Genomic DNA, 12426 nt, shown 5'->3' with positions numbered 1-12426 from the left:
TATACAGCTAGCACCTTCTCTCCCCACCTTTATGTCAAATATTACAACTCATCTCTTAAATTAAGCATTTCAATAGCTCATACTCATAACTTCTGTCTCACATCCACAGTAAATCCTACCAACCATTGGGGCCAAGCACTGCCATTTACTGCACTTATTCCCTCACCTGCTGTCTTTGTAGGTCGCCCAACATACCACTTAGATGGTTTGCTCTCAGTGGCAGGGATTTCCTTTCCTATTCTCTGATTTTGTTTGTTGCATTTATTGTATTATAATTCCACATACCGTATTGCCACTTTTATAATGTGCTGCATACACTGTGGGTGCTCTATAAATGAAGATAGACATACATACATACATTGGGGGCTGGACTCCTGCCCATCAGTGCAGTCCTCAGTGGTGTGGTCTTCAGCTAAACGATCACACAGAGGGTGGTTGAGGGGTCATCATATCCTGCTCCTACAGTTGCTAGCTCGTTGTGTGCTTGCTGTCAGTTCCGCAAAGTTACATTTACATGGCACTAAGAGCAGAACTGGAAGCACCACACTAAGAGGCGCTGTGTGCTGGGGAAGGGGGATTTTTTAACTCGAGCAGTTTTATATTTTACATTGCGCCTTGCCCACTAAGGCTCTACATTGACTATGCTCTTGGTGTATATCATTGTTGATAATGAATTAAAATGAGACATTACTGCTTATTCTGTGTTTAATGGTGCACTAATGTGAGGGTTTTCATATTCTGTTATATCTTTGTCTCTTAGCTTTGTGGATGACAGGGAATGGGGGACTAATTTCAGGTTTTCTATATATTGTAACCAGTAATGTCAAATGTTTAACCTTTTTTTTGCAATGCTTTTGTAGTAATTTGTGAAATGTAGTATGTTTCTAAATTCATCTAGTTGATGTTTTTTTTTAATTTTTATTAAAGCTATTTATTGTTATCGGAAAGAATACAATTTTACGATACCTGTTTACTGCTGAGTTTATAAGACTAAAGGATTTTTACATAACTGAATTATCATGAAGTACAAATGTTGTCTTTCTTCTTAGTACTGCTACTTTAAATACCAAGACAAAAAAAAAGGAAATTACTTCTTATAAGTATTATGGAGACATGAGTTATGACTGATCTGTATAACCCTGCAGAAAAGATATTTAACAGAGCAGACCGCACTCAACTTTAAGGAAACACAGACAGAACTCAAATTTAAGAAACCCCAGACTGTACTCTCATTTTGACATGGAGATCACTTGGCAACAGTGGCTAAAATGTTCTTTCTTACTAAATCATGCATTTTTTTGCTTTTTTTTCCGATGTCATATTGTGAGTAAGGAGTAAAAAAAAAAACTAAAAGATCAACATAGCCCAGCACATTTCTTACTCACTCAAGGCATTGCTACTTTTTAGCTTTAAACTTTAGAGACTTTACAGATATGGCCAAGGTTATTGCACCCACTCATAAAGCAGAATATTACGTTATAATGCAGAATATCACAGGTTTTCCATAGGATACTATTGCAGTTATAACGCAAAATATCCCATCACAATAAACCAGCAGGTGCAATAACCTTGGCTGCACCTTAATATGAAACTCCTTAAAGGTACATCTAGATTCTCATCAAATAGTTTTTTTCATAACTATGCCAAATGTAAGAAACGTGTTAATTTTAAGCTTATACAGTATGTTGTCTATTAAGGTTTTCATTGCTTTAATTGTGGGACAAAAAGCACTAGAATGCAAATTATTTCTATAAAAGAAGCTTAATTATTAATAAAGTTCAAACAATCTAATTGTGTGCTATGTGATTTGTATTCTTTGTATTTCCATCAACTCTGGATTAAAATAGCAATCCCAGCAGAATATTTGTAAATTGATGAACATATTTGGAACCGAATGTTCCTTCTGAGCTGAACATCTCTATTTTAAGCTCTGGGGACCGACCACCTGGTTCCTGAGATAATTACCATTTTTGGTTCCGTTGTTTCCCATGTAGAATTCAATATTGCCCCGGGTATCATACAATAGGAAACCACAACTGATGACATTGCTTCTTCCTATTGGCCCGCGGGACTTATTGGTGGCCATATTGTTTCCGCTGGAGGGAGCACCAGCACCGGTGAGTACACTGGTATGTATCTCGGGAAATAGCATGGTTCAGCCCTGGAGGACCACTGGTTCCATTTATGTAAAATAATAGAAAGTGCTGTTTTTAATGTTGGGGCTTCATTAAACTTTAAGAAAAAAGTTGTGTTAGCATTTTTTGACATACACTGAATTCTTCTCTTAGAACATCTATAATGTGTCATCTGTGCCAAAGAGGTATAGAGAAAATAAATTTAAGTGTGTGGATCAAATTAGTTAGCTGAAGCAACTGAACAATGATGCTACAGGTGCTGTGTGTTCCAGGCAGCAAAAAGAAGGCATTCTGTTAAAAGATCTTAGATTAAGTTGTCTATTAATGATCTTGAGTTCTGGTATTCAGGGTTTACATCTTTAAATATACTGAAATGTATTACATTGGTCTCTTCTTTAAAATGTATCTTTTCTAAATAAATGTGTAAATGTAACTATTTTTATGTTCTCATAAACACAAACTGACAGATTGCTGTTATTGAAAGGAAAAATGCACAAACCTCTAGTTTCTTAGTATGCAGTATCTTAATTGACCATGTCATCATGTGGTGTAGCATACTGTACTGTACATTTATTTTAATTAAGTCATATCTCAGAAATACAGGTTCTTATAACGATTCATACATATTATATCTTTACTTAATGATTGCATACTGTAAGTCTAAAATGTGTCCTCTACTGTGTGTGTGTGTGTGTGTGTGTGTGTGTGTGTGTGTGTGTGTGTGTGTGTGTGTGTGTGTGTGTGTGTGTGTGTGTGTGTGTGTGTGTGTGTGTGTGTGTGTGTGTATATATTTTTGATATCTTATATATCTTTGAGCACAGCCAGGGTTAAGATCCATAGCCAGTAATACCCACCCACAGACAGTAGGTCGACTTTAATGGGTCTCATCAGTGTGGGGTTGGTTATACCGGCTATGCAAAAATGAAGCAATGAACCCCATCCTCATTGCTTCATTTTTGCATAGCCGGTATAACAAACCCCACACTAATGAGACCCATCAAGGTCGAAATGGCTGTCTGTAGGTGGGTTTACTGGCTATGCATCTTAACCCTGGCTGTGCTCAAAGCTGTGACCATGCAGCAAGCTTAAGCCTATAGGGAACCATGTTAAAAATGGTTTTGAAGCAAAAGGTGGCACTGTGTGCTCATTTGCATGTCATTTCCCAGAATCCCTTGCTGCAGTGGAAGTGCTGTGTGCTGGGTGATAATGGTGAAAGGCGGGGTTGCGGACCTGTCTAAGACATGAAAATGAGCATACAGTAATATTTCCATTTGCTATATGCTTTGCAGTGGAGGGTTTTTGTCACTTTTTTTTACCCACATAACTATATATATATGAAACTCCTGAATGATGAAGTATATCTCATGTGGAATTATTCCCCAAAGTTTTGCATTATTTCTCTGAAGTTAACATTCTGTTCTTGAATGTCACTGTATCATAACAAATCTAATGCTATTTAAAATTATTCTGATTCTTTATATTAGAGGAAAAGGAAGCTAACACCTTTTCCAATGGTTCTGTGACATGTTTAATGTAATACACAAACAAAGGTGATTTATTTAAAGTTTACTGGTGTGAAATAATTCTTAATTACCTATTTGTTGGGTGTGTACAACCATAAAGAATGTCATCTGTTTATATTTTCATCTTTTCCTCAACTCTAGTCTGCATTTTTTAACTTCATCACTATTATATGTCTGGAAACATGGATGTATCATTAAAAAACGATGTGTTTAGAATAATATTTACCCAGTTTTATTATTGCAAGAATTATTTGTGACCTACTTTGTGCATTGCCAGCATATCAGGCCATGGTACCACATTCTCTAGACAAGAATTATTAGTACATAACATAAAAATGTTATAAGCAAATATCTAATATATTGTATAGATTCTGCACAAATAGAAATGAGTGTGGTAATACAGTAGAAAGTACTCCCACTGGGAGTGTTTTGATCAAGATGATTAAATATTAGAAGGTAACACGACTCATGTAATGTACTAACAGTTTCAAAGGATAACCACACAGTCAGAAATGCCCATGCATTGTTTTTACCATTACGTACTATTTCATATTGCATATCTACATGCAAATGGCAAAACTTCATTGTCACAGTTAAGTGGCAACTAAACCATTTTTCTTGACAGTGCAGCTGGAAAGACAAATGTAAATTAATATTCCAATGTCTACTATGCTCACCAGTACAGCACAGACAGCAAGTAAAACAGGAACTAAAATATGTGCCATGAATGCAAGCCACTCACTTATAAAGACAGAAAATTGAAAGGAACTCTGTGTTTATTTAGGAATAGTTTTGAAGTGTGCTCTGAGTATTCTTACTAGCAATTGAATTGCCAAAGACTTTAGAGCCTGTTTAGATGTCGGCAGCAGCCAGTGACCAAGAAACAATCTGAACCAATGTTATCATAGAAACAGCTAATCAACTGCTGGCCTTTGAACTCCGGAGATTAACCCCCATGCCAAAGCTGATGCAAATTTGTCAAGCATCAGCAAGCAGTTATAGGTGACCTTACACCATGGAGCTAATTCATGGTTCTGGATCAGTTGCCAGTATTGGCAGCAATCCACTGCAAGGAAGTTTTTGCCAGTATCAGTGAATGTCAATAGGACCACCCAGTTGGAAAGGCAGGGTGTGAAAGGAAAACGTCGGAAAATCAAGGACATACCAAAAAATACCATCTTTAAATAATTATACTCAAGTAAAAGATCTGGCTCATAATATTTATTCATGTATCTAATGTACTGTACCTTAGGGATTTGATTACTTTTTTGACTTGAAGAAAACCACTCGTGGAAATGAAATAAAAGAAAAATGAATAGGGGATGTTGCTGGTTTTTGTTCTCAACATAAATAATGTAATAAAGGAAACATAGACCAAGCAAGTAGACCTCTTCCCAGAATACTAACAACATAATTACAATGTATTAAAAAGTTCAGTGATAAAACCACTTGGCGTAACTTTTGTTTTGTTACTGCTTATAGATAAAGTGCACCGACAGTTCACTGTAATGAAACTTGCATCTCAAGTCTGTGCAATCAATGCAATTTTTTTCTTGTACAACAGACAGCTTGATGTGTAAGGCAAATGGATTCCTCTGTCTAAACAGACTTGAACTGTATTGAGAAATATGAAAAATATGATTTCACAATAATCTCTCCTTTTGGAGGGAACATTTATTAAATCCATCATATGAAACTAACATATATATATATATAAATATATATATATTTATTTATTTGTGGAAGGACTCTTGGATAAATTCAAGTGTTCATTTGTTTAAGCTAAACACCAGAAACTATTGAGGCATAGCAATGAATAGAGCTTATTTTGTAGACAACATCATCTATTTTTTTATGAAATATCTATTCAGCTACTGTGTTGCATTGTGTTGCTGGCTCCTCTGACACTACAGAGTGTAATAACCATACTATAATTTATTTTGACATTTATCTGACTAGATTATGGTTACACCAAAAGTTATGGTGTAATATTATTCATATCAATTTTTTCTCGGTTTGGAATATCCTTACATTTGATTAATCATATAGAGGACATATGCAAAAGTATTACATTCTGTGTATTAATACGTTGGACATACTCTCCCAACTTATTCAGTTTGCACACGTCAGGCTGCTGAACAGATGTTCCACTCAGCTCTGTATCTTGGCAGAAGTTACCTTTTGCAATGCAGCAGCTTCACATAAATAGAAAATATCTACAGTACTGTATATCAATGACAAACCGTTAGCACTAATATGTTCACTGACATAATGGACCCTTAGGTTTGATTGAGAGGCACTGAAATCATTGACGACTATTGGTGTCCCACAGAAAGCAGATTGGGAACCCCTACAAATGGGACACATTATAATTAACTAAAAAGTGCCTCTTTTCTATACCATGCATCTTAAAATACAAGTTAATAATATTCTGACATGAAAGAGATCAAAGAAAGGCAACAGATCACCGGTATTGATGAGCCATAGTAAGAAGCAAAATGAATTAGATGATAAAAAATTTGCTGAAGAGGGTCTTTCACTAATCTACCAAGGTGAATTGATTGAAGGAAATTGCATCTAGAAATAGAGAAAATACACAAAAATGGTGAAGGATAATAATTAAGCATGCATTCCAATGTATAAGATTACCCTGAATAGGGAAGGTGGCTGGGGCTCTAATAGGTGGGATGCTCTAAAAAAGAAAGCAATTCACCGTAGAAAATCCTGAATCCTGAATCCATTCAATAATGCAATGCAATAGAAAAAAGAGACTGTGGAAACCCTTTATGCAAGACTTAACTGGATAAATGTACACTGAGGATTTAGCATTGAACTGCGGTCAGATGACCATATGTATATTCAAATGCATAGACGTCACACCTCCGGTACAAATTATAAGTCCAGCAATAATTGGAGTAATACTCACTGTTGACGAAGTAAATGTTCTTTGTCACTCCCTAGTGAGAGGCACAACCATAGGAGTTTTCTTTTCTGTTTGCAGGGTCACTCTTCACTTACAGGGTAAAATATCCTTGAAGTTAGAATTCTCTGGAAGCCTCTGCGTGCACAAAACGTTTAGGAGAGATACTAATAGAAAAAACAAGGCATATAACCCTGGTAAAACACTGCACCAAAAATTTCAAAGAAGCAAAAGGGAGAGAATAAAAACAATTTAATGTGCAAAAAAAGGAGGATTACACTGACATGTTTCGCCAATAATTGGCTTTATCACAGTGCAAACATGTCAGTGTAGTCCTCCTTTTTTTGCACATTAAATCGTTTTTATTCTCTCCCTTTTGCTTCTTTGAAATTTGTGGTGCAGCGTTTTACCAGGGTTACATGCCTTGTTTTTTCTATTCCAATGTATAGAACAGAATAGGTTTGAAGGAAAAATGGTAGACAGGAATTGAGCAGAACATCAAAGAACACATTCGCACAACTGGTCATGTGACCTTTGGTTATATACCCTTTATATCGCCACTTTTGTGTATTTCTGCAAATTCTTTAGCAACTGTGAACTTTCGGAGAAATGTCACAAAAACACGACATTTGAAAGAAATTTGTGAATCATTTTGAGAAGCATATTTAAAGACATTAACGCATCTCTGTTATGGACACAGCAACATAAAGATGTATTTAATAGGGAATTTAAGAATATTTGTTAAAGTGCACATATTAAAACAACATCTTAGCATACATTTGTTTCTTTTTTTAAATTTTTTTTTAAGGTTTGAAATCATCAAAGGCGGGCATCACACCAAATGTATATGTCAGACATTAAAAGCATATAAGTGTTGGAACTATAGATAGATTGTTTGCAAATAATTATACCTTATATTTTATGTATCACATACATTTCCAGTAGATTAGACAGTTCTTTAACAGTAATGTTGTCTCTATTGGAGTTTGCTGGGTTACAGTAGTCACACTTCTGGGTCTCCTTTCTCTATGGCGAATTTTAGATATTTAGGTATATGCAAATAGTTTGTCACTATTCCTCTTTGGAATACATTTTGAATATTACACAGTGTACTGTATATAGTTTTTAACAGAAACTAAAAATGAAACATACTGAAAGATGAAAATGAAATGGTGCACGAGAACAGAGAGGAACCCTAATCTCCTCCAAAGTTAAAATACATAACATGGGGGAAGTTCCCAGTGCTGGGAACTCCCCCATATTATACATTTTGAATATTAAATCTACATCAGTTTAAGTTTAAGAATATTGAGTTGCTAAACTTTGCATCAAGCACAATTTTGACAGCATCAATGTATCAAGCTTTTGTTCCCCTGTTACATATAGCCTCTGTGTACCACCTTGTGATTTGGCGGTGGGTGTAGGGAAGGGATTGAGGAGAGCAATAGTAGGAGATAGAAGGGAGTTAAATTCACATTTTACAATACGTTTACACATTTTGTGCTTTGGGACGTGTTTTTTTCTAATTTTCTACAGCATAATAACCCCCCAAGTGTGAACTGTTCTGTTAACACAAAACAGATCAGAACTTCTGCTCCTCTTTACATCTCAGCCTTAATTTCTCGCTATACACCATCCCGACTCTTGCATTCTGCTCAATGATGTCTTCTCTCTACCCCCTTTGCATCTAAAGCCCTCTCCCACCTTGAAAGCTTTCTCACTGACTGCCCCACACATCTGGAATGCCATTCCTGTCAATATCCGACAAACACACTCTCTATCAACTTTTAAGACCCAACTCAAAACACACCTGCTTAAGGAAGGATATGGTAGCTCTATGAGTGATAGTTTTACACCGCATACCTAAACCTTGGCCCCTTGCAGACGCGCTTACCAGAATGCCCCCCCCCCACTAATGTCTCTGCACATCATTCCTACCAAACAATTAGATTGTAAGCTCTTCGGAGCAGGGACTCCTTTTCCTAAATGTTATTTTTATGTCTGAAGCATTTCTCCCCTTTATGTGTTAATTATATTATTTGTTATCTATATCAGGGGCGTGCAAACTTCTTGAGCTGCGGCCCCCTTCCCGGGAGCCGCAGCGTTCACGGCCCCCTCTCCCAATGGCTCGGCATAAAATAATGTTGCGGGTCATGTGACATCACGTCACGTGACCCCATCACGTCATTTGACATTGCGTTGCCATGGCGGCACGTCACCGAAGACCTGCCTGACAGCAGGTACGTGAGTTATAGAGTCCTCACGCCTCCCCCGGCATTTAATTATAATGCGTGGGGAAGAGCGCGGGGCCTCTGTAACTGCTGCGTGCTCCCTAGAAATTCTCCCGCCCCCCAGTTTGCGCATCGTTGATCTATATGATTGTCATGTATATTTCTGCTGTGAAGCGCTTTGTACATTAATGGCGCTATATAAATAAAGACATACATACAATAACATCTAACAAGTATCTTTTATTTGATACAGCTGCAGTGGAAAAATGAAAAACAATGTTTAATGTCTGTTGTATATGTTTGAATTTGGCCTACTTCTTCATTCCATTGATTGGTCATTTTTGTTGAACTTACTATTTTTCCAAAGTACCGTTTAATTTTCTATTTGTTTTATTACATAAACTACTGTGTCTTCGGTTGGGATGTACCAAAAATAAATCGTTAGGACAATTGAACTGTCCTACTCATCCCTAGATTACTGAAATATTGACTTGTCATGGGTAATGCAGGTTTAAAGACTGAGCCAACCATAATGTCAGTTTAGGTTTGGCATCACCACAACCGTATGCTGCTCTTATGCACTTATGTCAGGCAAATGTGGACAGATGAATCGTGAAGCAACCACGTTTTTTTATTTTCATTGAACATTAATCAACATGCTTTATAATATACATTTACATGGAAAACTGGCTTATTATGCTGGTATTTAAATATCTCTCTTAATAATAAATATTTTACAGTCAGATATTCTCCCTTTTACTAAGTTGGTAGTTTCATCATGCATTGAAAACAAACATAGGCACGCAGTTTCTCAAACCTAGAAGCAAGATTAGTATTACAGATGCGCATACAGGCAGTCCTTGGTTATCCAACATAATTCGTTCTGGAAGTAGCGTTGGATAGTGAAACCGTTGTAAAGTGAGTCCCATGTTAATCAGTGGCGGTGAGTGTTGGATAACGCATTCAGGCATTGAATAACGCATTCCGGCGTCGAAAAATGGCCCTTAAGGTTTCATTGTAAAGAGTTGGATATGCCATTCGTTGTAAAATGACACGTTGGGTAACGAGGACTACCTGTACATGAAAGAGAATTCTATGTGAAAGAAAGCTGCATTGTAAGCATCAGATAAAAATTAAAAAAAGATGTATGAGCTAAATATCAAGGCAAATTGGAGCAATATTGGGGCAAACAATTCCACCAGTGGGATATTTTCTTTAATATACATGGTGCAGATTTTTTAACCTATAATTGCACAACGTTTGCCTTGATATATATTCCCTTTTGTGTTTGTGACAGAGCAGAGTATGTCAATTTTCACAGGTTAAATGAAAGTATTTAATTGATGTAGTCAACCTTTGCAAGCGTCTTCTTTTGTTGTACTATAATTGTTACTGTTTGAGATCATACCATATTCTTCTTCAGATGTAGTGTACAACTGAAAAAAGGCTTGCAAGGTCTGCAAATCGCTACAGATATGTGAACATGATTACATTGAGTGATAGTTTATGTATAATGCAAAGGGAAATAGTAAAAAAACGGAGAGACCTTAAATCGTTATTGCTTGTACAGTATGACTTCAAAGTGACCAAGGAACTCAAATTCCCTCCAGAAGCATAGTGTAGATTTCCTGGCCAGGTTTGAAAGTGCAGTTATAGTCAATGTTCCTGGGAAGTCAATTGCAGATCTAGGAGGGAATGCTGGGGAATTACAGCCATAATGGGAGAGTTGGAGACATAGATTGGGATTTGGAAGCTCAAATTTGAACTGTACATCTGGAGATTATTGCTCCTGCCAAAGTAGATAGTTGCTTCTTCCCCGTTTTCAGTTAATTATCTGAAACTCTGCATTGAGACCGGATCCTAGACTTTCACTCAGCATGAAGGTATTTCCAGTCATTGTGAGACCATACAACAGTTTACTATGAGTGGGATTTGGCAGGTAAGTACAGATGTTACTAAATAATTATCTTGGGCATGAAGAAGTGTTTGACTGGAGTATAAGGGGCCCAGATGGGACCCCAGGGCAAATGAATTCTCTTTTAATTCACACTCGCTGTCATGTGAGATTTGGACAGGTTCCTAAATCTCCAAGTGTTTCTGGCTTGGCCAATTTGAAGTTTAGGGACGATGTCAAGGCCCACTGGGTATTTCCCATCTTATCTAGTAGGCAGTTTTGACATTGCTGTATTGAAACTGTCACTTTAAGTTAACCACTATACTAATGAAAATCCTTTATATAGTGGTACTGAAATGGTCAATTGCCTTATTGCGAGAATATGATAAATTTACAATATGGATAAGTATTAGTATTCAATGATTGGGTATTTCATGTAAATCTCCCTGAAATACATTTCAACCCCTTGCTGATTGCTCCAGATACTTGTTGCATTTACATATGTGGTGAGATGATTGTTATTTCCAAGTAAAAAAAAAAAAAAACATTTTTACGGCATTTCTCCAATTGGAAGTACTGTAGGAACAGTAAAGTAATTGATATGGTTAAAGGGATAGGTATGTATAGCTAAGTAGGTCTTTCTGGACCTAATTCCATACACAGATGTACAGTAGCAGACTTTATTAGACCGTTAAAACAAAATAACGCTTGAAATAATGTGTGTGTTTTATCACTGTAACTATTGTTTTCAATAGTGTTACTATTATATAACGCACCAGCTTTAATGAGATGCATCAAGTCTGCTAAATCTGTACATCATTAATCTACAGTTCACTTCTAATGAGTTTCATACATATATTGGTTATATTGACTGTAGTTTAGTTGAGGACATGACTACCTACTCTTTGTTGTGTGCAGTACTTGTTTTGCGAGTATTAGTTGGTTACTAAAAAACTAGAGAATATGTGGTTGCATATAAACTTACAAAATGTATCCTTGAATTATTGTTGCTATAGAGGCCTAGCACATTTATGCATCCCTTAAGAAGAACATCACACATTTAAACCATGTGCTTGTATAAAAAAAAAGTAAGCCAGAAGAAAGACTGGTAGAGATGAGCAAAATGTTCGATTGAATTCTGCTGATCAGTCTCAAAATAGCTAATTTGTATTTCTTTTCTATCACTGAAAATTCACCCAACTGATTCTGGATTCTTACAAGTCACAAGATCTATCTATCTATCTATCTATCTATCTATCTATCTATCTATCTATCTATCTATCTATCTATCATATAACATAGGGAGAGACCCCTGTGCTAGTGAAGGACCATACCTTGGAGATATATATTTTCTATATCTATATATCTCCCCTCAAACCGCCCTCCATATAACATAGGGAGAGACCCCTGTAGTAGTAAAGGAGCTTACCTTGGAGATATGCTAATGAGACACGCAAAGTATATTTAAATGACTCACATCCCATAATTCTTGAAAGGATTTCCATAAGAACTATATTGAGTTGATCTGCCACAGCATACTTTTGAGCTGCTAACTGCTCACACCTGTAGCCCCCTCCCCCTGGCTTCCTATAAAAGAAGACCACTTCCTAGTTTCCACTGCCAGTTCAGTGTTCCTTGTGCATATAAAGGAGCACACCTGTGATACCTGTGAGATGCTAATAGCTGGGTTAGATGCAGGTATGAGCAGTAGAGCTCAAAAGTA

At 36.6% G+C, this 12426-nt stretch overlaps 1 protein-coding gene across 2 annotated transcripts in view; it reads left to right on the top strand.

Annotated features, from left to right (window-relative positions):
• Positions 1–12426, top strand: part of FGF18 (fibroblast growth factor 18) — a 323948-nt gene that overhangs the window by 63486 nt on the left and 248036 nt on the right. Inside the window, exon 3 of one of the 2 annotated variants that reach the window (XM_075601656.1) lies at positions 1995–2129. The exons of the other annotated variant lie outside the window; for it this stretch is intronic. Within the exon in view, the coding sequence (XP_075457771.1) occupies positions 1995–2129 (135 nt within the window). The remainder of the gene's footprint in view (positions 1–1994; positions 2130–12426) is intronic. 2 annotated transcript variants of the gene reach the window in all.

This window comes from Ascaphus truei, chromosome 5 (genome assembly GCF_040206685.1).
Source record: "Ascaphus truei isolate aAscTru1 chromosome 5, aAscTru1.hap1, whole genome shotgun sequence".
NCBI lineage: Eukaryota > Metazoa > Chordata > Amphibia > Anura > Ascaphidae > Ascaphus > Ascaphus truei.
This window is presented reverse-complemented; position numbering and strand designations above follow the sequence as displayed.